General features: G+C 37.9%; 1 protein-coding gene across 1 annotated transcript in view; it reads left to right on the top strand.

Annotated features, from left to right (window-relative positions):
- AFF3 (ALF transcription elongation factor 3) overlaps positions 1 to 27274 on the top strand; it is a 514329-nt gene that overhangs the window by 214363 nt on the left and 272692 nt on the right. The window contains exon 5 of the mRNA XM_044378704.3: positions 27038 to 27085. Coding sequence (XP_044234639.1) covers positions 27038 to 27085 — 48 coding nt within the window. The remainder of the gene's footprint in view (positions 1 to 27037; positions 27086 to 27274) is intronic.

The following is a 27274-nucleotide window of genomic DNA, read 5'->3' on the forward strand; positions in this document are numbered from 1 at the left end:
ACCTTTAAAAGAGCTTACTTCTTCTCAACCTCTGTTATCACCTACAGAAATCAATGGCCATAGCAAACGAACAGTAGAGTCTTTATTGAGCAAGGTGGATAGATTCGTTTTGAATTTCTGTGGTTCTATTTCCTTTGCAGGAAAAACATCTGTTGAGATTTTTTATTGAGTGTTTCCATTTAAAACTATATTTATTTTAACAAAAAATCCTTGTAATATTAGTTTGCCGAAATATCATCGTTGGATGCTAGGAAGTAGGTGGAATAGAGAATAGCATAAAGGGACCAAGGGGGTCTTTTTAATTGCAGAAGGACAGAGAAAGGAAGCCTTTTGGTGTCTGGCACTAGATTTTAATTTAGAAGAGGAAACTGAGTTAAGTTCAATGACAACCTCATTCAGTTCCTTTTGCGATGCCTTAGCCTTTGGCATACTGACACATCAGATAGGTTTCAAAGATCCCTTTTATGTTTGTAAAATATTAATTGTTTTTTTACTCAGCTTTTACACAGGGTAAAGAGCATAAAGAAAAAGATGAGACTGTGGAAATTTCCTGCCTCAGTCATTCAGGCCAGTGTCAGGACCACTCCATGGAGCATTGGACCAGACAGATGATGCTGGGCATTATCCAAAAACATGGCCATAGACTCTGGATGATTAGGGGAGAGAGTTTTGAGGAGGATGGAGGAAGCCTTCAAAAACTAAGCAGTGGAGAAAAAAATTGACGATCGTGGAGAACAAGACATTTTTCAAAATCTATGATAGTCTCCCAATTGAGGAGAACAGAAGAGCCTTAAAAAGGTGGCAGATGGAGAGTGTTAACAAGAAAATAGATCATAAAAGAATTTATGAACTTGCAAACTTTCTCTAAAAATAGTAAGAAACAAATCGGTAGTAAACGTATAAAGAAAAGCAAGGGAATGACAAACAACATTTGGGAATAATGAAGAGAAGGTGGTAAATAAGGAGCACAATGGTTTGAAAATTTATTTTTACAGTTCTGTATCTTAAGCTGTTTGAGTACACAAATAGGTATTTTACTGTTATTCTTAAAATGTACATATACATTATGGATGTATCATATATACAAAAATATATATTTTGTATATATATATATATATATTTTTTTTTTTTTTTGAGAGAGAGAGAGCGAGCATGTGTGCATGTGAGCTTGGGGAAAGGGGAAGAGGGAGAGGGAGAAAGGGGAAGAGGGAGAGGGAGAAAGAGAATCTTAAGCAGGCTCCATGCCCATCATGGAGCCAACATGAGATCATGACCTGAGCTGAAATTAAGAGTCTGATGCTTAACTGACTGAGCCACCCAGACACCACTATAAGTATGATATATTTTGAAATAAAATCTTTAAGGGGCACCTGACTGGCTCTGTTGGTAGATCATGTGACTCTTGATCTCGGGGTTGTGAGTTTGAGCCCCACACTGGGTGTAGAGATTACTTAAAAATAAAATCTTAAAAAAGAAAACTAAGAAAATGGAAAGAATTGGTTAGCTGCAAAAGAGCTCAACTAAAGATTTATAATGGTGCCCAAAATATACTCAATGATTTCGAAGTAGTAATAATAACGATTTGCCCTCTTGACTTCTGATGAAGCAAGTACTATTCAAGCACTTGTAAATGCAATAATTTATGTAATGGACAGGCTTGTGTAGTATGTCATTGTCATCCCCATTTATATAGTGGGGAAACTAAGACACAGAGTGTGACCAGGATCAAATCCAGGCACTTTGGCTCTGAAGCCCATGCTCTTCGCCACTTTTCTACACACCCATATAGTATTAAAGAGACTAAATAAAATTTTGCATTGGTTCTTTTACAGAAAAGATCAAATTGTCTTTTGAGTCTGAAAGGTTGGAAGCCACAGATGGAATGAAATCAGTGGCAGCACCAATTTTAGAGCTATTGACCAAAACCATCCTGTAACTGGCAAATTGCTGAAAACCTGGTTAGCTACCAATTTGACTTCTTTCCATAGGGAACTCAGTGAATTAAGATCTGTGAGTCACTTCCTTATGAGGCCAGCCGGTGAACTCTATTAAATGCAAAATGCAAGGACTATGCTTCAAGGGGTGGGACGTGTGGTTTCTATGGGGAAAATATCTGACTAACCCAAGTACTACATTTTTGAGAGAAAATATAAGTGTGTTAATAGAAGCCATTGAAATAATGTACTTAAATTATTAGAAGGCCTTTGAAAATATTAGGTACTAAGGTTACTAAAAAAAATTGAGCTTTCATATGATTAAAAGTGAAGGGAAGAAAAAGTAGCATTTTGAAGTAGTTAGAAAATGAATATATAGAAAACAAAGGGTAAAGAGGTACATTTTGGGTAATGATAGATAATCATTTAAATCCTTTAGGACTAGATATTGGCTTGAGATCTGGTTAGTTAATATATTCACAGTATTGAAGTATTTCACAAACTTCATTGTAATATAAGAATTTCCTAGGGAACTTGTTAAAAATGTAAATTCCTGGATTCCACCCCAAAGATTCTGACTCAGTGGGTTTGGAGCTGGCCCAGAAATTGGCAATTTTAACAAGAGTTCTAGGTGATTGTGCTGCAGATGGTTCCTGACCCCTCTCAAAAAAACTAAAATCCTTACCACAAATGATGTGATTCCAGGATGACAAGGTGCAGAGTGACATGTGACATGCAGATGACCCCGAATTTTCTGAAAAATAGTGTGCCGAAGTTATAAGGATAAATCACAAAATGATCTTGAAAGACTGGGCAGAAAAGAAAAACAGCAGCTTTAATGTAAGCAATTCTAAAATAATGCCTTAGTGGAAAGCAATCCAAACTCAATTTAGCACTGTCCTTAGGACATAGGAGAAGCAGAGCTATCTTATTTTGGAGCTCATAGACATATTCATAGAGGATGAAAACCCCACATTAATAAGTGTATCAGTCAGTTATTACTGAAGAACAAACCATCCCAAAACAAGTGGCCTAGAACATTATTCTTGCTCCTATATCCACTCTAGGCTGGAACTGGCTAGAACCAGCTCCATGTTGAAGATTGGGTTCAGATCTGTTCTGTGAGTTAATTTTCTTTCAACCGCATAGTCTCTGGGGCATGTCCTTTTCATGGTGATAGCAGGAGTGCAGAAGGGCAAGCCCTACTGAGCAAGCGCATTTGAAGATTGTGTCATGTCCACTATATCCCACACACCAAAGTCACTCAGCCAACAAAATCAAGGGGTAGGGAAAAATATTCCATCCACAATGGGAAAGAAAGGGGAGTGAGTATCTTCTGGAAAATAGCCTAAAATAGCACAGTAGAGATATTTTTCTTTAGTTGATGTCAGGAAAAAAAGCCATTAATGAGATATCCATAGGTTCAAGGTCAAGGTGTGGAGGAAGACTTACCCAAATTAAAGGTAGGCTTAGGGGAAATGTGACAATGGAGGCCCAGGAAGAGTACTTGGGGAGAATGTAGAAGAGAATCATTAACTATTTTTGGGACCAGCCAGGAAGGTTGAATTGACTGGCATTTGTAGGATGGATAGGATCTTTCACCATCGGAAACAGAAAGTTGATCTGATCCAAGCTGGGATTTGTGTTATGTGTTCTGGTGTTACATTTCTCTATCCTTACTGTTCATTGCACCTGAAAATCACAACATATATTCACTATACCTTATTTTTCTAATGGCTATTTACAGAATGACTTGGAAAAACCTCTAAATTCTTGGATATAAAGCAAATACAATGAAATAAAAAGCCTGTATTTCTTTCTCTTTTTTTTAAGATTTTATTTATTTATTTGACAGAGATAGACAGCCAGCGAGAGAGGGAACATAAGCAGGGGGAGTGAGAGAGGAAGAAGCAGGCTCCCAGCAGAGGAGCCTGATGCGGGGCTTGATCCCAGGACTCTGGGATCACGCCCTGAGCTGAAGGCAGACGCTCAACGACTGAGCCACCCAGGCGCCCCAAAAGCCTGTATTTCAACATCTAAAAATGCAATGATTTTATTAAACATTTTCTAAATGTTAAAAAAAAAAACTAACTCATACAGAACCATTTGATAATCAGCATAATTATTTTAGGATTAAAAATTATTCAGGCTTATAAACAAACTGTGACAATTGATCACAGTTAACGCTAATAAGTAGGGTGCAGTATTATGTTCTGATTCACTCAATCGTGCCTCTAAATGAGTGGCACAGTTATAAGAATGGTTTGTAAATGAGCTCCCAAACATAGATACCAATTATGATTGTTCATTTATTTAGGATGAAAGAATATCAATTTTATGCATTTTTCCTTTTGAGAAAATAAATATTTTTTAGGACAGTCTTCTTGAAACCTGTGTACCCATGCCCCTCACTAAGAGTGTAGTGATAAGTAAAGATAAAAATTAGAGCACTCTTTGTCTCCATGGTTCTTTCTAGGAAAAGACTGAGGGATTTAATGAGAGGTACTCTATAAAAGCAGAACTCACTAATTTCTAGCAGAATTTCAATACCAGAAGAGGGGAAGGATTGTAATCATTCCCTCCTATATGTCCCATATCAGGACAACAATTGAGTCATCATTTGAGAATTTCCTGAAAGACGACCCTTGCTCCAAATGTGCTATCTCCAAAATCCTTTGAGAGATGTTAATAGCATTAAGAAATGCTTATGTATAATTTGATAACCAAGTAATCAAAAGTCTCACATTCCTGGACTGAAGGTGGGATCTGTACCACATTTTCTAAAATGTTTGGTCACCAACCTAAGAAAGGACCAGGTGCCAAAAGATTTTTTGCAATCTGATTATTTGAAACTAGAACATAATTTCTCAAAGAAATAATGTTATGAGTAGTGGGTTAGTTCCAGAATAGTCTATAGGAATCAATAGATCTCACACTGTCACTAAAATAACACTAGGATAAGATTTCAACTGTATCAGTCCTCCTTTTTGTTCATTTTTCAAGGTATAATTTATATATAATACAATCTACCGATTATAAACAATGAGCAACTCAATGAATTTTGATGATTTCAGCATCTATGTCATCTCGCCATTGGCATCTATTACCTTTTCCAACGTGAATTGAGATTTTCTTGGTTCTTCATATGCTCAGTAACTTTGGATTGTATTTTGGACATTTTGAATATGATACAGTTAAGACTGATTCTTGTTTAAATCATATGGAGAAGGTTGATATTTTTGTTTTAGCAGGCAGTCAGTCAGCCTGGTTGGATTCAGGCTTTAGGTTCTGATGTACCTTCTGTGAGTTTTAGTTTCAATGCCAGTTCTGTTTTCAAATCATTGGCGTGCTATTCAGGCCATTCCTGTGCATGTGCCATCCAGTGTCTGCCTGGAAGCAGCCAGTCCAAGAATTCAGACCTCAAAGTCTGTGGTATGCTGTTTAGAGTTAGATCCAAGCATGTTCTGCCGAGAGGTGAACCCAGGAGATCATAAGAAACCTTATGGGGTTAATTTTCCAATCTTTATCCTCTTTGTAATCTCTCCCGAACTTTCTGGTTCACTGGGACTCTCTTCTTAGACATCCCACCAGAAACCTGGGACTTCATAGCACTCTGTCACACACTTCCTGCAACCCTACCCAGGGGTTTGCCCCAACTTCTTAGGAAGATTGATCTGATCCAAGCTGTGATTTGTGTTTGTATGTGCCCCAAGTTACGTTCATGTAGCTCATGCTGACTGGGCATTGTTCTAACTGGAGAAGAAGGTTCTTCTTCATGGCAGGCCTAGGCTCTTGCTGACACCCATTTGCTGCCACTCTAAAAGCCATCACCACCAAGGGATATTTTTGGAGCCTGAATTGTGACAGAGCGGAAGAATGGAGGATTCCCTGCATATTCTCTGAATGTTGGTAGCAACTTCTCCTTCCCTTTGAGCCATATTAGCAGGCTTCTCCTAATACTCTCTCTCTGTCTCCGTCTCTCCACAATAATGCCCACTTGTGGATTTCAAGCTTTGTGGAATGCAGACTGGGAGATACCAGAGAGAAAAGAAAATGGTTCACTGGTACTTCAGATTCTGGTCTTCTTTGCTGGCCAGTCTGCTGCTGTTTAATTTTTATTCCACGCATTTTGTCCAGGTTCTGTAGCTGCATTCAGCGTGTGAGAGAGGATAAAGTAGGCTTACTCTATCTCTAGAAGTGAACATGTCAGTCTAGTTAATTTTAGTCTAGAATTTCTAGTGGATATGCAGTGTTACCTCATTGGGGCTTTCATTGGCGTTCCCTTTTTAGCCAATGATATTGAGCATCTTTTCATGTGCTTATTTTCCACTCCTATATCTTCTTTGGCAAAGTGTTTTTCCAAATATTTGCCCATTTTTTAAAGAAAATTAACTTCTTCTTTCAGTATAGTGTAGTATTTACAAAATGTTGCAGATAGTACTGACAGTTCCCTATACCCTACACCCAGTTTCAACTATTGCTCATATCTTATGTTAGTATAGAATGTTCATCACAACTAATGAGCCAATATTGACACATTATTATTAACTAAATAATACTTTTTTCAGATTTACTTAGTTTTTACCTAATATCCCTTTTCTATTCTAGGATCTCATATAGGAAGCAACACATTTAGTCGTCATATTTTCTTAGTCTTCTCTAAACTGTGAGTTTCTCAGACTTCCCTTATTTTTGATAACCTTGACAGTTCTGAAAAGTACTAGCCCAGTATTTGTAGGAAACCCTCGATTTAGGTTTGTCTGATCTTTTTCTCATGATTAAACTGAGGTTATGGGTTTAGCGGAGGAAGACCCCAGAAGTAAAGTGCCAGTTTCATCACATGATATATAGGGTACATGCTGTCAACATGACTTACCAGTGTTGATGTTGACCTTGATCATTTCACTGGAGTTGTGTTTGCCAGATTTCCCCCATGTAAAGTTGCCTTTCCTCCCCCTCTTCCATGCTATACTTTTGGGAGAGAAGTCCCCATGTGCAGCCCACACTTAAGTATGAGGTTATGCTCCATTTCCTGGAGGGCATATTAGCTACATAACTTATTTTAATTCTTGTACACAGGAGATTTATCTGCTCTTCCCCATGAAGTTACTGTTTTCAGTCATGTTTTTTATAATCAGTATGGAATCATGGATATTTATCTCATACTTTGAGTTATAATCCAACACTATTTTGTTGTTCTAGTTCTGGCCATTAGGAACTCTTCCAGTTGGCTCCTGTATTCCTTTGACATAGCTCCATCATTGTGTTTTTGCCCACGTTTTATTGCGTTGTCTTCTCATTTATTGAATTGTAAGAGTTCTTTATTTTGGTTGTAAGTCTTCTATCTGATATATGTTGTACAAATATTTTCTCCCAGACCATGAATTCTCCCCTTCTTCTTCTTCTTCTTCTCCTTCTCCTTCTCCTTCTCCTCCTCCTCCTCCTCCTGCTCTCCTCCTCCTCCTCCTCCTTCTTCTTTTTCTTCGTAACAGCTTTATTGAGCTATAACTCGTATACCATATAATTCACTCATTAAACGTGTACAATTTTTAATATATTCAGAGTTATGTAACTATCATCACAGTCAATTTTTGAACATTTTCATCACCCCCAAAAGAAACCCGGTACCCTTTTTCTCTTCATTTTTTACAGTGTCTTTTCAAGAAGGAAAGTTTTAATTTTAACAAAGTGAAATTATTTTTTTCTCTTGAAGTTTGTGCTTTTTGTGTCTTAGTTAAGAAATATTTGCCTCATCCAAGGTCATTTAGATTTTCACGTATGTTCTAGACATTTTGTATCATAGCACTTATATTTAGGTCTAAGACCCATTTTGTGACAGTTTATGATGTATGTGGCAAGGCTCGAGGTTCATCTGTTTATATATGGATATGCAATTATTCTAGCACCATTTTTGAAAAGATTCTTTTCCTCACTGAATTACCTTTTAACAAATTACCTTACCTTCTTAAAACATAAATTGACCATTTATTTGCTAGTCTGTTTCTTCACTATTGTTTAAAATTTTTTGTTAATATTGTAAAATGCCTAAAAATGTACAACCTACCAAGACTGAATCATGAGGAAATAAAAAATCTGAACAGAACAATAACAAGTAAGGAGATTGCAATAATAATCAAAAACCCCAATAAACAAAGATGGCATCAGTGGTTAATTTTACCAAACATTTAAATAAGAATTAATACCAATCCTTCTCAAACTCTTCCCAAAGAAATGAAAAGGAGGGTATAGTTCCAAACTCATTTTACAAAGCCAATGTTGCCTTGATACCAAAGCCAAATTACAAGGACACTACAAGAAAAGAAAATTATAGGTAAGTATCTCTGATGAGCATAGGTACAAAAATCCTCAACAAAATATTAACAAGCCTAAATCAACAGTACATTAAGAGGATCCTACACCATGATGAAGTGGGATTTTATCCCTGGGATACAAGTATAGTTCAACATACACACATCAATAAATGTGATATGCCACATTAATGCAATGAAGGGTAAAGATCATACGATAAGCCCAGTAGATGCAGAAAAAGCACATGCCAGAACTCAACATTCTTTCATGATGAAAGGTCTCAACAAGTTAGGTATAGAAGAAATGTATCTCAACATAATGAAGGCCATATATGACAACCCCACAACTGACACTATACTCACTGGTATAAAAAAAAAAAAAGCTGAAAGTTTTTCCTCTAAGATTAAGAATAGGACAAGGATGTCTACCCTTGCCCTTCTATTCAGCATGGTACTGAAAGTGCTAGCCAGAGCAATTAGGCAAGAAAAAGAAGTATATTTCCAATTCTGCACCCCAAACCTTATCATTCTTATTGTACAGACTCCTTGGTTAGTGGAGAAGAAAGGCGCCAATCTCTATCTACAGGCAACTATATTCTGGTTATATATCTTCAACTTCTGCAAAAATAAAATGCCACTCTAGGCCAAAGATTTACCAGGTGTCCTAAATTTCGGGGACAAAAGGGAAAAGTGATAGGTTTTGAGCTGTAACTAATGTTTATGTGTTTATGTGGATTTGGTTGTGTGGATTTCTCTGCAGTAAGTTTGTAACTCCACAGCTATTTATCATGCTGACTTGTCTTGCCTAACTTGTCGTTTTTATATTTATTCTTTTTATTCTGTTTATTACTCTGGCTGCGTGGGACTTAAAGGGTTGCTAAAGACAGTCAAGATTGCTAATCAGTCAAGAGATAAAATCATTCATCGAAGGCAATAGACAGATGAATATGAAAAAGTTTTATAAGACCACATAGCTTTCTCCACTGACACTAATGGCCGTGGCCATGTGCATCAGGAACTCCTTTGCTGGCTGATTTGTAGACACAACTAAAGAGCAGTGTAGACTTGTGGATTATTGGAAATCACTGAATACAGGCAAATCTGTTCCTACTACAGGTTTTGCATTTGTTAGGGTTATATTTTTAATTTATTATCACTACATTTTAGAGAACTTAAGTGTTTGGCAAATGTTCCTACTGCTGACTTCCTTTGGATTCTTCCTCCTCATCAAGTTGTTTAAATATGCTGTTACTTTAAAAAGCCTTCTATGTTTCAGACACAAAAACAACTTTAGCATTTAAAATGTATCCACAGACCCTGACCATTTGAAGTAATACTGATTTTTACATATGAGTTAATACTGCAATCCAATAATCATGTATTAGTCCCACTATATCCATAAGACACTGTATGAAGCTGTTAAGTTGAATGGAGTTAGTTTTTAATTCATTTGAAACCCCAGGGATTTCCATCATAAATTTGTAATTCTCTAAGTCTTTTACATTTTATAAATTTGACCAAACATTGGAATTGGTTTATGAGATGAGTTATGAACTATAATACAACCAAAGGGCTTCAGGTTGCTTTTCCGTCTCACAGATTGAAATATTTATCACAAGCTCTTTACTTGACTTGCCAGACACAGATCTGCAGTGCTGGTCAGCCACTGTATTAGGTGCACTTGGCTTGTCCTTCGACAAATGCTAGAAAGTATGCTCTAACATAAACTCTGCTTCTGTGATTGAATCAACTCATTTCTCCAGTGGTGGGTGCTTTGGGTTATGCAGTAGGGCATGCCATCTGTTGCTGGCAATGGAAACGATATCTTTGTAAATGTCATTTTAAAAGTTAGCCTGAAATTTTAGATCTATTGCGGGGCAGGCTAAGTTTTGTTGATCTTAATATTTTTTTGACTGCTTTCTCAAAAACCATGCTTGCAGTATTAACTCACTCAGTGTCTTCCATTTGTTCACAGTTTTCCCAATTCTGTGACTGTCATTGTGTCTTATGCTTCTGGAAGCGTTTGCCTTTAGACCACTACCTCTGTTCTTTAGCGTTTCAGGTACTTCCCCAAGAATCTCTTCTTGTTGAGACAAGAGAGCTACTTCTACCCTAAACATGTATTGTTTATTTCTTAACCTTGAAAAGTCAACTCCGTTGTTCCCATACAAACATCTGAACAATGAAGTATTGTGCATAATAGCAGTTGAGAGACAGGCTTGGCCCACGAATTGGGGTTTGGACTATGGCCCTTCCACATGCTAGTTGTATGACCTGAAAGAAGTTTCCCTTCTACAAAATGTGGATAATAACAGTATCCACTTTGTAAAATTGTGATAATTGAAAGATATGATGAATGTAAAGCACTTAGCGCCGTGCCCGGAAAACTGCGATACTCAACAAAGTTAGCTTATCAGTACTGAGACTGTGAGATCAGGAGGGGTAAATCAATAAATCTAAAACAGGATATGTTCCACAAGTTATATATAGTCACCTACACGTCCCTTTTCCTGGGAGAGTTGACTCAATCTTCCTCACTACATTATCTCCTGCTTCAGAAAGAGTGAAATGAATATTATGGTTTTAGGTATAATTTAAGAAGCTGTAAACACCAAGGAACTTAACAGGGAAAAAAAATACTCAAATAGGAAAAAGAAACATGTTTTGGAAACCATTGGGTTGAAGTAGAAAATGCAAGCAGGGTGATTTTTTTTTTTTTTTTAACCTGCTGTAGGGCCATATGGTTGCTGAATGTGTTGATGCTGGTTTTAAGATTCTTGAGTATTTTAAACTTGACATGTTATTTTTTTAATGATTTCAAACATCATTTCTTTCAGAGCCTTTCCCCAACGTTGCCGTAATATTGAACAGATGGCTCAGCAGCCTCCACATTTGCATTTCGCTATACTGCCATGTTATTTGCAAAATTTCTTATCAAAAACCTGTGATTCTTTCTCTACCTTTTCAGAATGGCTGCGATGAAACTGTAAATAGGTTCTTCCCAGAGTCTTGGGGATGTAGTAGAAATTGGGATCGCATATTGCTGCTTCTTTGCAATTTTATGTTGTTATATTTTGGGGCTTTATATCTACTGTTATTAGTACACTCTCTCATCTTAAACAGCCCCTTTCTTGAAATGACTACAAGTCCTCATCATACCTTTGTGATATAAGTAAAAATGAGGTGATGCCAGCGCTGAAAGGATTCTTGAAGATTAGACCAGCCCTTTCACGCCACCCTGTTTACCGATCCAGTAATTGCTTGTCACTGTCTGAAGTTGTCCTGTTTATTTCCTTCATCTGTCGTCCACCTCTTCCGTAGTAAGCTCCGTGAGAGCTAGATCCCTGTCGGGTTTGTCCACCTCATCCCCAGTGCTGGCACAGCCTTGGTGCCCAGTAATCACCTGTGAATGAATGAATGAGCTAATGAAGTCATTAATAAGTAATTCTCTAGATGCTGAAATTCTTTCACAAGCAGAATATGAGTTCCAGGAACATAACTGCTTTCTCTAATCTTTTTACTTTTATTTTACCTAGCTATATTTTTAAGAAGGCTTTTCCAGGAGTGTTCTCTTGATAGTCTTTACTTCATTGTTTTTTGTTTTTTTTTTATGGTTGCTTGTTGTTGTTGTTGGTTTTGTTTTGTTTTTTTAATAAAAAATGACTATGTGCATGTAAATATGTAGTCCCATAGGAGGTTTGTGAGGGGTTTTTTATTTTTATTTTTTTTACTTTGGAGGCACAATGGGATTAATGCCAACATAAAGGCATTTTCTTGCTTAACAGATTGAAAAGACACAGGAAGCAGGAGGAGCTGTATTGATCAGAGCTGACTCTAGACCTTTCCTTTAAAGGCATGTGATGATGAAAAATAAGCCCACCGATATCTCTATTAAGATTCTTTGATTTTTCTCTTTTTAAACGAGGACTGCTAGGGTGCCTCTTTAGCTCAGAGGGTGGCTAATGCAGCAGGCCATACTGTGTCTGACTGCTGACTTCCTGGTTCACATTTATCTGCACTTGCCCTTGATTATTGCTGTTGCCAGCCTATGACCTGCATTAAATATCTCTTTGACTTCAAGCTAGGAACTGGTCTAAGATTTGTTCAGTCTTAGCTTTGCACATAGAACAAATAGAGAAAATTTTAATATGGAAGGTTGCACTATGCTATATCTAGAAAAGGATCATTTGCTCTAATTATTGTGAAGTGTTGGCAGGTTATTTGTCAGTAGAGTAACAAATTCTGTCTGTCAGCTCAGAGGTACAGTGGGAGGTGAAGAACCACTTTTATTGGTACGACCATGTGTCTAGAAAGCATATTAGGCTTCATCAAGTAGGTCTTTATAGATATCAGAGTTTCTGTGAAAAGGGACAGGAGCTTCATCTCCGCTGAATGAAAACTTTGATTTTTCTAAAGCCAGAATTACAAAAGGATTTTAAAAGTGAGGGTCTTTGTACTGTGGGTTTATATTTCCCACTTCTGAGCCTAGATTTTGCTACAGGCAAGCCCATGAGAAACCTCCAACAGTGCTCAGAGTAGGAGATAAAGTGTCGTAGAGAACAAACTCCAGCCCAAATACAGGAATGAAAAAAATTTTTAATATTTTTTTCTGGGCTTCACAGTACACCAAATGGTTTTCATAAAACATTTATGCAGGTAAGATTTGAGGAAGCAGGGAGAGAACATGAAAGTTAGCAGCTGCAGGTCAGCCCTTACCAATGTGGTAGGATTAGTTACGTCCCGTGGAGGTGTGGTATTTCGTGGACTCCCTGTACTCACCTCCTCACCTTGGAAAATCTTAACCTGTCTTAACATGAAGCTTTATTGATGATGTATTTCCTAAGACAGGGCTCTGCATTACAGGGTTAAATGTATAATAAATACTGCCTAAGCATAGTATTTTCCTCAACGAGTTTAACCCTTTGTTTGCTGCACCCTGTGGCCACATAACCTTCCCGTCTGTGAAAATGAATACTAATTATCATTATAAACAGTTCTTCTCATTATGTTCCAATGGATGGCATCTTTTATAGCTTGCTAATTAAAGCACACAGAACTGAAGTGCTTGAAGTTAAATAATGTAAACAGGGTTGTAATAGATTTTCATGTTGAATGCTTTTATTGATTAATTGTTAATTAAAATTTCTCAAATCTCTACCCAATTAATCCATTTAATTTATTAGATACTGTAATAATTCTGATTCTGTACTTATAGATTGTACTTATGGAATATTCTTTTTATTCTCTTAAGAGGATTTCTTCATAAATAACTAACTCATACAGACTTAAAGTACTGTGGTAAAGCAGAAGGTATAGAGATTTACCATTCAACATTTTATTAGCCAAAAATTGGTAGAAATGACCATAATTATAGTCTTAAAGTTAGAAAGAATCTCACACTTAGAGGTATGAGGTAACAACTAACTTCCATTCAGAGTCATTAACTTCTGGTTGAATATGTAATCAATTGAGGAATCATACCCACTCTCTTTGGATGGTCCTGATTGTGAAAAAAAAACTTTCAGGAAGCTAGAATGACCCCTGTACTTTACCCCCATTGGTCCATACTCCCATGTCTGGAATGACCCATAATAAGTTTAACCTCTTTTCCATAACAATGCACTTTAGATATGAAAGATGTCTGGTGTGACCCATTTAACTCTTCTCTCTCCATGACAGAATATTTCTACTTTCTTCAACTATTCCTCAAACATTCAGACCCTTCATTAGTCTTGCTGTCCTTTTCTAGACTCATGGAGCTTTCACTCAGCAATGCAGGGAAATATTAAACACACAATACTAAGAGTAATGAGATTCTCATAGTAGAAGGAAAAAGTACTACAGGTTTATAGGTAGGAAAGGAGGTAGGGGAAGGGGCTAACCTAGCCCAGTCTTAAAACCTTTCTAGGTCAACAGAGATAGTGTGCACACCAGATGAACAGATTACAAACATAATGCCCCATCCCATATTCTAAGTCCTTTTACCCTGTTCTGGTTTTCCTGCATAACATTGCATCTTCTGGTATACTATATAATTTATTTATTTATTATTTTACTGTCTCCTTTCAAGAATGAAGGGGGGGTAAACAGAAGGGGGAATGAACCATGAGAGACAATGGACTCTGAGAAACAAACTGAGGGCTTCAGAGGGGAGGGGGGTGGGGGAATGGGATAGACTGGTGATGGGTAGTAAGGAGGGCACGTATTGCATGATGCACTGGGTGTTATACGCAAATAATGAATCATGGAACATTGCATCAAAAACTGGGGATGTACTGTATGGTGACTAATATAACAAAATAAAAATTTTAAAAAAAAGAATGTAAGCTCCATGAGGGCAGGAATTTTTTCTGCTATATTCAGTTATGAATCCTTAGCGTCTAGATCATGCTAGACACATAGCAAGTGCTCAACAAATATTTATTGAACAGTATTTATTGCTTAGGTATGGCTATTCAGTTAGATACCAGTCCATCTAACTAAACTAACAACCAATTCATATGTTTCCATCTTGCCCACTGGGAGCTTTTGCAAGACCTTGACAGATGCCTTGCAGAAATCCAGATACATTATATTTAAGATCAGAGGAAATTGTAGAGATAACATCATCTGGTCTTTGCGAACTCATGTTGGCTCCTGGTAGTCATTGCTTTCTTTTCTAAGTATGAAAATACTCTCTTTGTAATTCTAACATAAAATAATTATTCATATGTAGTGTTCAGCTCTCATGTGGAAGGAACCCTGCTCAGTGACCTGTATAAATGTATTGGCTCCTTTAGTCCTTGTCCTGTTTAGTCCTCATATTTAGGAGGTACTGTTATCATCCCTGTTCATGAATGAGATCAATGTTGTCTAGAGAAGGTAGGTTACTTCTGGGGGGAACAAGTGTAAAGTGGCTAAAAGCCCTCTCTTAGTATCGCCACCTAACCACCACTTAAATTCCCTCTTAGATGGCTCTACTCCTTATCACTCTGAAGATTGTTCTTTTTTAAATTTTTTTTTATATTCAGATCATTCTTGATGTCAAAGCAGAAACAAGACAGAAGTTGAATTATGTTTTTTCTGGCACCTGTTGATGTGCTGTTTCACACAACACCATCTCCCTAAACAGTGACCATCCTTTGGTTTTTTTAAATTATTGAAGTATAACTGACGAACAGTTATATTAGTTTAAGGTGTATAACATATTGATTGAACAGTTCTATACATCACGGAGTGCTCACCACGGTGAGTGTAGTCACCATCTGTCACCACCTGTTCTTACTCTTTACACCACCTTACAGGTTTTTCAAGTCCCTCTCTGGTTGCATGTTATATTAAACAGTCTGTAACTTTTATTCCTTTACAACTGTTAAATTTCTAGGTGTCCTTTTTCTATAGTTTCTAAAGATCATCACTTTCCCAGTGCTAGAGATCAAGTCCATAGTCAAATGTGGCACATTATTCATTGGTATTATATTAAAAAGGAGAACTTAACTGAAGGATTTTTTTCTCTTTGCTTTTTCTGTAGGCCTTTAAGCCATAGTGTTAAATAGAAAGTAACCATGACTAATTTTCATTCATACTTTGACTTAATTTGACTGCTCTTGTTGGTATTTGTGACAAAATGATCATTTTTGGTTAAGTTGTTCCAACATAATCTTGGGTGTGTTTTAATTAGATTTCAAGCCTTTTTTATATACATGCACACACACACACACATATACACACACATATATATACACACATACAGTTAAAATTTTCTCTGTTGAAAAGAGAGACATTGTTGATGCAGAAATTTAACTTACGGATCAATTCCATACTCTAACAGTCTGTTAAGAAAAGCTAAAGTAGCCAAAGGTTGTGAAATGAAAAAGTGACCTAAGCACAGAGTCTTCTTCCCAACGTTTCCCAGTATCCGAAGGATCTCACACATGGTGTTCGCTAACATTGAAGAGGGAACGTCTGCATTCTGTCCAAACAGAATCTTGCCATAATGATCGCAGCATATTTAGAATGTGGTATTTATTTCTTACTGAAATTTCTGTTTTGGAAAACTTTTGTTTTTCTCCCTCTGGAAGACAACTCCAAGGGGTTTTGTGATTCCAGTGAGGGTGTGAAGATACAGAGAAATTGTCCTCTCATTGGGCTTTGCGCAGAAGCTTTGGAATTGGGATAGAAAACAGCTCTGACATCTTTATGGTAGGGTCACGGGAGCTGACACATCTCTGCTCTTCCTGAATTGCCCAGCAAGGACCACCAGAGGATGCTTTATCTAGTGATGTTTTAATATGGAAAGTCAGGTGTCAGCAGGCACTTCTGGGGACCTTCTGAGTCCTGCCTTGACAGCAGAAAGGGCAGAGGTACGGATTAATGTCCCAGGTTCAGCCCGAGGTACACCAAGTTCCACAGGCGAACAAACTCACTCTGTCTTACACTGGGGCATACATACAGGTTTTGAAGGAACTGAGTATTTTCTAGGAGTGGAAGAGGAAAGATAAAATCCATTGCCATTATGACAGGTCTCCTCCCAATAGCCTGTAAATATTTTCCAAGACCAACAGTTAAAGCTACATAAGCAGAGTCCAGAATGAAAATGCTGTAAATGTGCACAAGTAAAAAAAAGAAGAAGAAAATCTTTAAGAATGGCAGTGTAGGTGGATTTTTTCTAAAAAATATAAAACTTCAAGTATTAAAAAAAACCCTCACCAGCCAATAGAAATACGTACCAGTTTCTCACTCATGCTTTTCAGTGCTGCCTGCTCCCACCTCTCAGGTCAGCCTCATTTTCAGCTGGATTTCTTCATTCAGCTTTTATTTATAGCCTATCTCCTCAGCACACATACATAGAAACAGTTGATGTCAGGCACAGACGAGATGAACTGTGTTCTGGGGGTCAGCCAGACCTGAGACCTTTGTGAAAAGGTGAGATGATAATGGAGAAAGATTTATAGAGAAACATGACATATTAAGAGTTACTTGTGAATCTGCCCTTTATTTCTTTTATCCAAGTCCTTAAGTAAAATGAATAGATTGTGCCAAACAGAATATTATTAAATACGTTGTGCCACTTCTGCCATTTACAACAGTCATTTCAATTCATGGCTGAAAGAACATTGATCATCTCTCTTACTGGGGACACAGGGTGGAGCAGCCCTAAGTATCTTTAATTGGCTAATTTCTTCAGCCACATCAGATTACTCGCTCCATCTTGCAAGCTTTTTTGTTCAGAATTTCATGATTGGAAAAGAAAACCATGCTCCCAATTATAAATGGTACTCAAATGTGTTTTTTCCTCTACATTTCCCTCCATCAATTAAGGGGGGAAAAGAGGGATGTGTTATAGGTATGTGCTATCAGCAAGCCTTCTGCTACCTACAAAAAACCACATGATTTGTTATTAGATTATATAGATGGGGTGCAGGACGAGCTTCAGGAAAATGTTAAAAAGGAGGTGGTACATTTCCAGAGTCTCACTGAAGTCTGCCTATCATGTGAGGGTTAATAACGTCATCATTGTCACTTGCCTGAGCCTGTGTGGTCGTCCTCTCGCTCAAAGTAATGACTGCACAGTTTTAGATGAAAGAACACAGAGGTCTTGAAGTGTTCTTGTCAATGTCAGATTACAGGTGGAAAGCATGTGTTCACCATTACTGCTGTGTGGTTTCTTTACCCAGCTTTGACAGGACAGTGGAAGATGGCTCCGATATGCACTACTCAGGCACTTTATTGAGACATGACCCTGTGGAAAAGCACTCAATATCAATCAGTGTTCAGGATGTAAAACCTCAGTCTCTGGTTCTAATCTCTTTATGCCATCAATAGATTTTTGACAAGGTCAGGGCACTGACAGACCACTTAACTTTCTGAAAACCAAATGCACTTTTAACTACAATCTCTGATTGAGGTCACTAATTTTCATTATAAAAATAATAACATAATTGAAAGACCTTGTCCTATGTCTAGGAATCTGATAGAAAATCGATTATTAACTCTTTAATAATATTGCCTGTTGATAGCAGACTAATCCTTGTTCTCTAATTTGCAGATACCAATATGGAGATTCGGGAAGTCACATAACTTGCTAAGGGCTTTTGCAGTAATGTGGATAAGCTTAATATTAATGAAGCAAATGCATGTTGATGTTCTAAGAATTTGTCTTTAAGATAACTCTGGTGATTTATTTGGGAGAAATGGGAGAGATAACGCAAAGACATCCCTTTGTAATGTATATAACCAGCCATATTACTTATAAAGTGCAAGACTTTAATTTTTAAAAGAGTCTCTTTTTAAAAATACATTGGCCTCTTATTTATTTATTCATTCATCAAACATCAACAGGTGCCTGTGACACTGTGCCAAGTACTCTACTAGGAACTGGTCATAAACACATAAATGAGAGATACCATTTCCACTGTAAAATCTACTCATATAAGTAAATGATACTTATCGATGGTTTTCTCATTCTGTTCTTTTCAGTTTAGTAAAATATTAATACAATAAAATCATATTAAAAAGCTAATGTGAAGGGGAGTGGGGAGAAACTGCTTAATAGGTACAGCATTTTACTCTGAACTGATAGAGATGTTTGGGATTAGGCAGAGGTGATTGTGATATACAGCGTTGGGCACCACATGTTTGTACTAAATGCCACTGAATTGTGCACTTATTTAATGTGGTTGATTTTCTGTGATGTGACTTTCATCTCAGTTTTTTTTTTAAGTTAATGCAGTTTGTGGTTTATTTCTCTTGATAAATTTATTTGGCTTTGTAATATATATTCGAGTTGAGAAGCCTAGCTTAGTCCCTTTCAGGTATTTTGTTTGTTGCAGTTTTCAATAGAATGCTGAAGATTTTTCTTGTAGGTCTTAAACATTTCTTGTGAAGGTTCTTACTAATTTTTCTTGATCTCGTGGGTGGGATTTTTTTCATATTTTTAAGTTCTATATTGCTGCTACACAGGATAGCTATGGAGCTTTGAGGCTTTAGTTTACATCCAGCATATTTTAATCTCCCTTTTTAATAAGACTCACAGTAGGGTCTTTTGGACTTTTCTAGGTATATGACCAAACGTCTATAAGCTGAGATGACCCCAGTTTTACATATTTTCCTTAGTGATACAGTACTTTAAAAGCTCCCTAATATTAAATATTAAACCATTTTGCATTCCCCAGGATGAATCCTACTAATTGTTGTGATGTTTTATTGAGTTATATTTACTAATAATCTGTTGAGGATTTTGCATTTATCTTCATAAGGGATATTGATTATTCTCTTATGGTAGGTTTTTATATTAATTTAATAAAATCACTCATATCTTTCCATTACTGTCTACTCTGGAAGAGAAAATATATGGAATTAGGTTCCCTTGAAAGTTTGAAATGCTTCACTCTAAAACCATCTGACTTGAAGCCATACTTGAAGATAATTTTAAATTTAATGTAATCTGTACTCTCAGGGTTATGGGTACAGTCTCTTCTTTATTTCTTAAGTATATTGTTTTGTTTTTCAGAAAGTTGCCAATTTCATCAAAATTTTTCATTTCTTAGTATTCTGTTCTTTTTAAATATTAGTATCAATATCCTCTTATAATTATAATTCCTTACATATATTTTATCCCCTTCTTATATCAAATTATGTTTATTTGGGCTTTCTTTTTACTGAACAGATTTTTAAGTGACTTTCTGTTGTTTGGGTGGTGTGTTTTGTTTTTAAGAAATGGCACTTTGGCTTTGTAAACTCTACTAATTTTTCATGTTATAAATATTTCATTGGTTTTCCCTTTGTGTTATTTCCTCCCTTTCGTATATCTTTTGATTTTAAAATTTTAATTGATTGCCTAGCACCTAAACTTTCTTTTAAAACATACTGAAATTGTTTTGTGTGTGAATTTTTCCTCTAAGAGTGTTCTGGGGTATCCCACAATTTTCTTTTGTGGTATTTTACTTTTACTATTCTGGGACCATAAAGAGTTATTTGTAAGTGTGTGATATTTGTTTTACTCCAAGAATTCTAGGAGATTTTTATGTCTGTACAGTGTTTAATTTATAGCTCCATCATTTTGATAACTTATGGTTAAAGAGTCTGGGCTATAAAACAACTACTATTTTTGGGAATTTTTTAAGCCCTCTTGTAGCTCAGTATATGACTACTGCGGTGACTGCCGTCATGGTAACTGTCTCATGTGTGCTTGAAAAGCTGGGGCTCCTGCCTAAGTTCATAATATCTAACAACTTAGCCTTCTTCATTTTATTTAATTTTTCAAATTTTCTATCTCCTTATACAGAGGAGGGTTCGACATCCTTCCTCTATTAGGAACAATACGGGTAGATTAAACATTTCCAACCATAATAATTCTATGTCTGCCTTTCTCCTAGCATACCTTATTTTGATGCTCTATTAATGCCTGGACTATTTTTTTCCTCATTCTGTATTTTGCTATCCAATTCTTTTTTTTTTTTTTCCCATGAAATGTCCTTTATAGTTGTCCGTATAGCTGATATTAATACTGCCACCACCTGTCGTCATTTTGCTTGCATTTTTATGATATTATCTTTGTACATCTTTCTTTTCTTATTACTCTTTTTGCTTATTTTTCCTCTCAGTGTATAAATGTCTCAATAATACTGTAACAGTAGAATCAAAGAGGAAGGGATGGACGTGAGCTGCGAAGCAAAAGGTACACTGTTTTGCTGAGCAGATTCAGGAGATAGGAGGGGACTGATGAGGGATGAAGCAGGCTTTCAGCTTGAGTGGTTGGGAGCAGAGCATAGCCCTCAAAAGGCGAGATGTTAAGTTGAGTGTAAGACAGGCTGAAATCGAGAGAGAGAACTGGCCAGCCACCTCCCTGTCCGCAGGTGACACTGGCCTTAGGTGAGGCTGGGGATACAGCCAGTGGATGGGCTGCACTTAGAATTACGGTGATCCCTGAATTCAAGCGTACATCCACGCCCACTGGTGTGGTGGCGTTGATGGCACGCCTAATTTCTTCATAATTCAGTTTTTCTGTAAATCAAGAATAGTAAGACTTATTTAAAAATACTTCTGTAGAAGTATTGTAGAGTGTGCATGGGATAAACAATTTCTAAAAGCTTGAGGGCCTTTTGAGTGCTTGCAGACAAACAAAGGCATTGTGACTGTAAAGTAGCATTATTTTAGAACGAAAGTTCCGCCTTAAGTGTGTCTGATGAAGAGTTAAACTACTTTTGAAAATAGGACGCGTTCAGCTTCATCTCTGCAGTGAAATGCCATTTCCCACTGATTTGATCGAGCCTTTTCTCCTTAAGCCTTGCTTGCTTCTTCCAGGGCTCTGTGCTTGGGATGGTAATTAGGGACTTCTGCTCTCAGTGATAGGATGCTCCTGGCTATTTCTCCAGCTCTACTTTCCCACAGCTTAGCTCCTTACATTTCCCTGGCAGAGTGTGTGGCGTGTATTTTTAAGTGGTAGGATTTGGGGAAAGCAGTTCCGTGAAAAAGGAACGTGATAGACAAGGTTGTAGAGCAGGAGAATCAGCTGGGGTTGCTAGCTTTTAATTGAAGTTTAGTTGGAGGTTCAATGAGGTGAGACTGTTATGACAGATTTCAAAATGTAATGATAGGAAATAGGGTGGGTTCATCAAAGTCAGAGTAAATATGGAGCAACTCAGCATGAAACAACAGCTACAAACCCTCAAAAAAATATAGAGTAATTAAAATTTGCATTGTGCAGTCCTCCTTCTCAGTGGGTACCTTTCCAGGGAAAGCAGTGACTTTATTGTGAAAAATATAAACACAAATTTAGAGATGTAAATTACATGCATATTTTAATCTTGTTCATAAACACTGAAAGTTTTAAAAATGTAAATATAATCAAAGCACACAACTGCAGCTAAAAGCAGATTTGAGAAAGACCTCAAGAAGGTGAAAGGCCCTCCGGTCTCCCCCAGCCCTCACCCCCTACCCACCCCAATCCTACATGCCTACCCCCTTTTGTGTATTTGGAAAAGAAGAGGTGGGATTCTGTCTTCTAATTTCAGGGGACACAAATGCTTCTCTCTAATCTGTTAATGTCACAAGGAGAGATGGTGGATTTAACCCTTTCCACTTCCTCTCCTATCTCTTCCCCCTTTGGTGTATGCATGCGATGTTGGAGGTTTACTAAGACACAGGGTGACTAAGTGTTGGATGATTTGCATCGCAGAAATTAACCCAAATACTCCCCAGATTCTTTTATTTCCATACTTCAAGCATGACAGTGACCTTAAGTTGAGCCAGTTCTAAGGGTCGATCTTAGAGAAACAGCATGATATAGCAGAAAATTCACTGAACTGGTGTTGAATAAATGGGTGTGGGCTCTATCTCGACTGCCTCTTGCTGCCAGAATGATTTTAGAAAAGTCTTTTGCTTCTCTGGGCCACAGTTTCTCCATCTGTTAAAGTCACTGATTTGGCCTAAAATGAGCTCCAAGTTTCCTTCCAATTCAAACTTTCTATAATATGTGCCTCATGGACCCACTTCAATCCAAATGGGGCCCTGGAGATTCAGATTCAACATAGTACCCTTCTTAGGTCCCTAGGTGTCCCCAGGAGTAAGAGATGTTCCAGAGAAGGCCCAAAGACTCTCCATAGTGTAATGTAAGGCCAGGGTTTCCTGAGACTGTTATTGGAAGTCCTTTGTCCCAGCTTTACTTCTGACACTTTCTTGGCTTTATAAAGGTCTCTCCCAGTAGGGAATGACCTGATGTCTGTCCAGACCATCAAAACTCATAGTTGGAGCAGTCACTGATATGACCCAATGTAATAATCTTACATACTCCATTTATAGTGATAAGGGAAGTATTTTAATAGGTATCTATACTGTATGTCTCTCTCAATGGATTCCCTTTTCAGAGTAAGGTAGTGGAAATTTATAGGATTATAGGGAAAGATATTCATAAGAGCAACCTGTCATTTATATAAATCCCTTCAAATGAAATTAAAGTGTGGTATTCAGGGGAAATATAGCTTTAAGGAATCAAACCCAAAGTTCAATTTGAAGACTCTTTTTAGTATGTTGTGTACCTGGGTGAATCTACCAGGTGAATATGAACTCAAGTTTTTCTTGATTGACTGTTTTAAGGTGGAAAATAGAAAGTACATGAGACCTTAACATTTGCTCTGCCAGTATGTTGTATAGTAGGAAAGAATTGGAACTTGGAAGTAGGGTAAGAGAAGTGGTTGTGAGTCTGAAGATATGTTTTCCAATTGAGACCACTCCTCCCCACCACTGAAATCCAAAGAAGATGATTCTAAACAACATTGAGCTCTGGCCTGACTGAGACTTTACCATACAGCTTTTATGATGACTGCCTCACGCTGCCCTGGAATGGAAGTAGGTTTGGGGAAAGTTCCAAAAAGAGCTCTCTGATCCATTTTGATTGGAGTGTTAGAATACTGAAGTTTTCAGGGGCACCTGAGTGGCTCAGTTCATTAAGCATCTGACTCTTGATCTCAAGGTTGTGAGATTGAGCTTGTGTCACATGCATGGAGCCTGCTTAGGATTCTCTTTCTCCCTCTCCCTCTGCCCTTCCCCCACCCCTCTTGCTCTCTTTAAAAAAAAAAAAAGAAGAAGAACGGTGCAGTTTCTAGAGCAGTCCTGGGATAAGGCATCGGGAATGGGAAGAGGGGCTTATGAGATGTGTGTCACCAAACTGGAACTTTTGTGGAAACAGGAGGGATGGGTGTAGGAAAGGGTAATGAAATATTAGTAAAAGCATTTGGGTCTCCTAATCCTGTCATACTATTTAGCGCTGTTTTTCTCGATTTATAAGGATAGGCATGTATGTTGTGTTCAGACACCATGAGTAACAGCGGCTGTGCCTTAAACATTTTGTTACTAATCTTTTAGTGATGAGACCAGCATGGAGTAATGTATACAAAGATAACGTTCCATTTTAACTAAAACTTACCAAATAATCAATAAGGAAATATACTTCACCTAAAAATTCTCAAACTAATGGATTAAAGACCTAAATATAAAAACTAAAACTGTAAAACTCTTTAAAGAGAACATGGGCACATCTCTCCGAACCTTGGATTTAGTAGTGGTTTCTTAGATATGACACCAGAAGCCAGGAACAAAGAAAAATAAATAAATAAAGTAGACTTCATCAAAATTAAAAATTTTGTATATCCATGAACTACCAAGAAAGTGAATATACAGCCCACAGAATGCAAGAAACTATGTGCAAATCATTTATCCGATAAGGGTCTAGGACTTGGAATATATAAAGAACTCTTACAACAAACAATAAAAAGACAAAAAACCCAATTAAAAAGTGGACAAAGAACATTTTTCCGAAGAAGATATGCAAATGACCGACATGCACATGTAAAGACGCTCAACATCAATAGTCAATAGGAAAATGCATATCGAAACCATGATGAGATACCATTTTTACACCTAGTAGGATGGCTACTATCAAAAACAAAATAATGCAAAACCAAAAATAACAAGTGTTTGTGAGGATATGGAGAAATTATAATCTTCATACATTGCTGATGGAAATGTGCAATAGGACAACCAGTGTGGAAAACAGTTTGGCAGTTCCTCAAAGCTAAGCATAGAATTGCCATATGACCCAATAATTCAGCTCCCAATTTTATACCTTAAAGAACTGAAAGCAGGCGTTCAAACAAAAACTTGTATGTGGATGTTTATAGAAGTACTATCACAATAGCCAAAGTGGAAATATCAAAATGTCCATCAGCTAATGAATGGATAAACAAAAGCTGGTATATCCATACAGTGGAATATTATTTGGTCGTGAAAAGGAATGAAATAATAATATGTGCTAGGATATGGAGGAACCTTGAAAACATTATCCTAAGTGAAACCAGCCAGCCAGACATAAAAGGCCACATAGTGTATGATTCCATTTCCATGAAATGTCCAGAATAGAAAGATCTATAGAGACAGAAAATGGATTAGTGGTTACTAGGGGCTAGGGAGAGAGAAGAAGGGGAAATTCCTGTCCAAGGGGCATGGGAACTTCATTCAGGGTGATGAAAAACTTCTAGAACTAGATAGTGGCGGCATTGTGACTGTATTTAATGCCAATAAATTATACACTTTAAGGTGGTTAAAATGGCAAATTTCATGTTATGTGCATTTTACCACACACGAGAAATTCCTGAACCATATAAACCTTGTAGAAACCCTGGTAATGAAATACCTTTGACAAATGAGCTCAGGTTTGCTAAGGGGTTAGATCTCTTTCAAACATAGCTTTGGTGTTAGGGGAAGCTTCTGGAAGTGAAACTGTGCAAGACTAAGGGTCAGGAGTCCTGTGTTCTGGTCCAGGCACTGCTGTTATGTGATGTGGGGTGAATCATGTAAAGTTTCTGGGCCTCAGTTAGGGGACTTGGACAAATTTTCTCAATCATGTGCGACCTTTTCAGATTTCACATACCTTTACACACCCTGGCCCCTTAGCCAGTGTGAAGGTAGACTATTTCAAACAGAATGCTCTTCTACCAGGTAAAGGGGGTGGAAGGAGTGCAAAGGTGTGTTCTTTGGTAGAGCCTTTGCAATATTCCAAAGTCCTGAAGCTGATTGTGATACTCCTGACATTCCTGAGACCATAGGAAGGAGGTTCACTCGCTTCTTCCCACAGTGTCCACTGGCAGACATTGACTGCACACACTCAGGACTGTGTGAAGCACAGCCGAAAGACACAGAGCCCCTACATTTGTGGAGTGTGTGTTCTAGAGGGAGGAGATAGCATTAAAGAGTTAAGTACTGAATGTGGTGAGCACTCTGAGGAAGGAGTAAATGCTGCTGCGGATGTGTACTCCAGGATGAGGGGCGGCTGCTCGGAGGGGGTCATGTTGACCTATGATCTGCGGGGTGACTTGGAACTAACCAGGAAACCCAGAAAGGGGAAGAGTTGCTTCTCTGGTGGAGAGAGAACTACGGAGAGGATGGGAGAATGGGCTTGGAGAAGACCGTGAATACAGCCCCGTTCCAGGATGTCATGCTGAGTTGTGGCCAACGTCATTGTATTAAAAGGCCAAGGGAAGTTTCTCCCGAGACCAGCAGACACTGCTTTCATGTCCCCACCATACCACTTCCTGTGCTCCGAGCTATGGAACCAGCAGTAACCACACAGAATCTCTGGAACTGAAAGTGCTCCCCAGTGTCGACTGCGACCTGAAGCCACCATTCCTCAGAGCCCTTAACATCTCCACAGCACAGGGCAGTGTGGGTCACAGAACAAGTGGCTCTGGAGTACGACACCCAGCATGCTGTGCGACTGTTGAGAGGATGTTTCTCCTTTTGGTCTTTCAGTTTTCGGCTCATCAAACCAGTAAATCTGGGCTTTGAGGATGGTGGAACTACCAGACTTTTACTTAAAAAGTGGGGACAGACTTTTACTTAAGCCTTAACAACCATTGTACTCGGCAAAGCCATTGCACGTGTTTGGTGGGTAAACCAGCTCCACTTTTGCAGTGAAGGCCACATTTCCACACATTGATGGAGCCCAGGGGGAACAGAGCTCACACCTGCCAGTTGGCCGCTGTCCTTCTAGGAGCCTGTCCCGCTTAGCATGAACGCAATTTGACGGCCCAGAGCTGAACCGCAGGTGTGTGCGGGGCTCCTGGCTGGTCCGTCTGCTGCGCCATGGCGGGGGCAGTCATAGCCGTGACTCAGGCTACCCCACTGAGGAAAGGAGCTCAGCACTAAGTCCCACTTCAGGCATCCCCAGTCCAAACTCAACTTTAGAAGCTTGTGTGTCCTCTTTTCTTTGTAACCATAAATCTGTGCTATCAGGCTTAATTTTTTTTCCTTTGCTTTCAGGAGAGTAGATCTGGAGACACAAACAGCTGTGTTGAAGAAATAATTCGGGTAAGGACTTTTCTTTTTTTTTTTTTTTTTTTACAAATCTTACCAGCTGGTTGGACATAGATTCCAAATAGAAGGAGGCATGTGGCTACAATTGTCAAAGGAGCCTATTGTCTGTTTCCTATTTGATGCTTACCTTTTCTGAGGGCAATCATGGAAGTTGCCTAAAGGCCACTTTACAAAAATAATGCT

Source organism: Ursus arctos, unplaced genomic scaffold, assembly GCF_023065955.2.
Source record: "Ursus arctos isolate Adak ecotype North America unplaced genomic scaffold, UrsArc2.0 scaffold_8, whole genome shotgun sequence".
In the NCBI taxonomy this organism is placed as follows: domain Eukaryota; kingdom Metazoa; phylum Chordata; class Mammalia; order Carnivora; family Ursidae; genus Ursus; species Ursus arctos.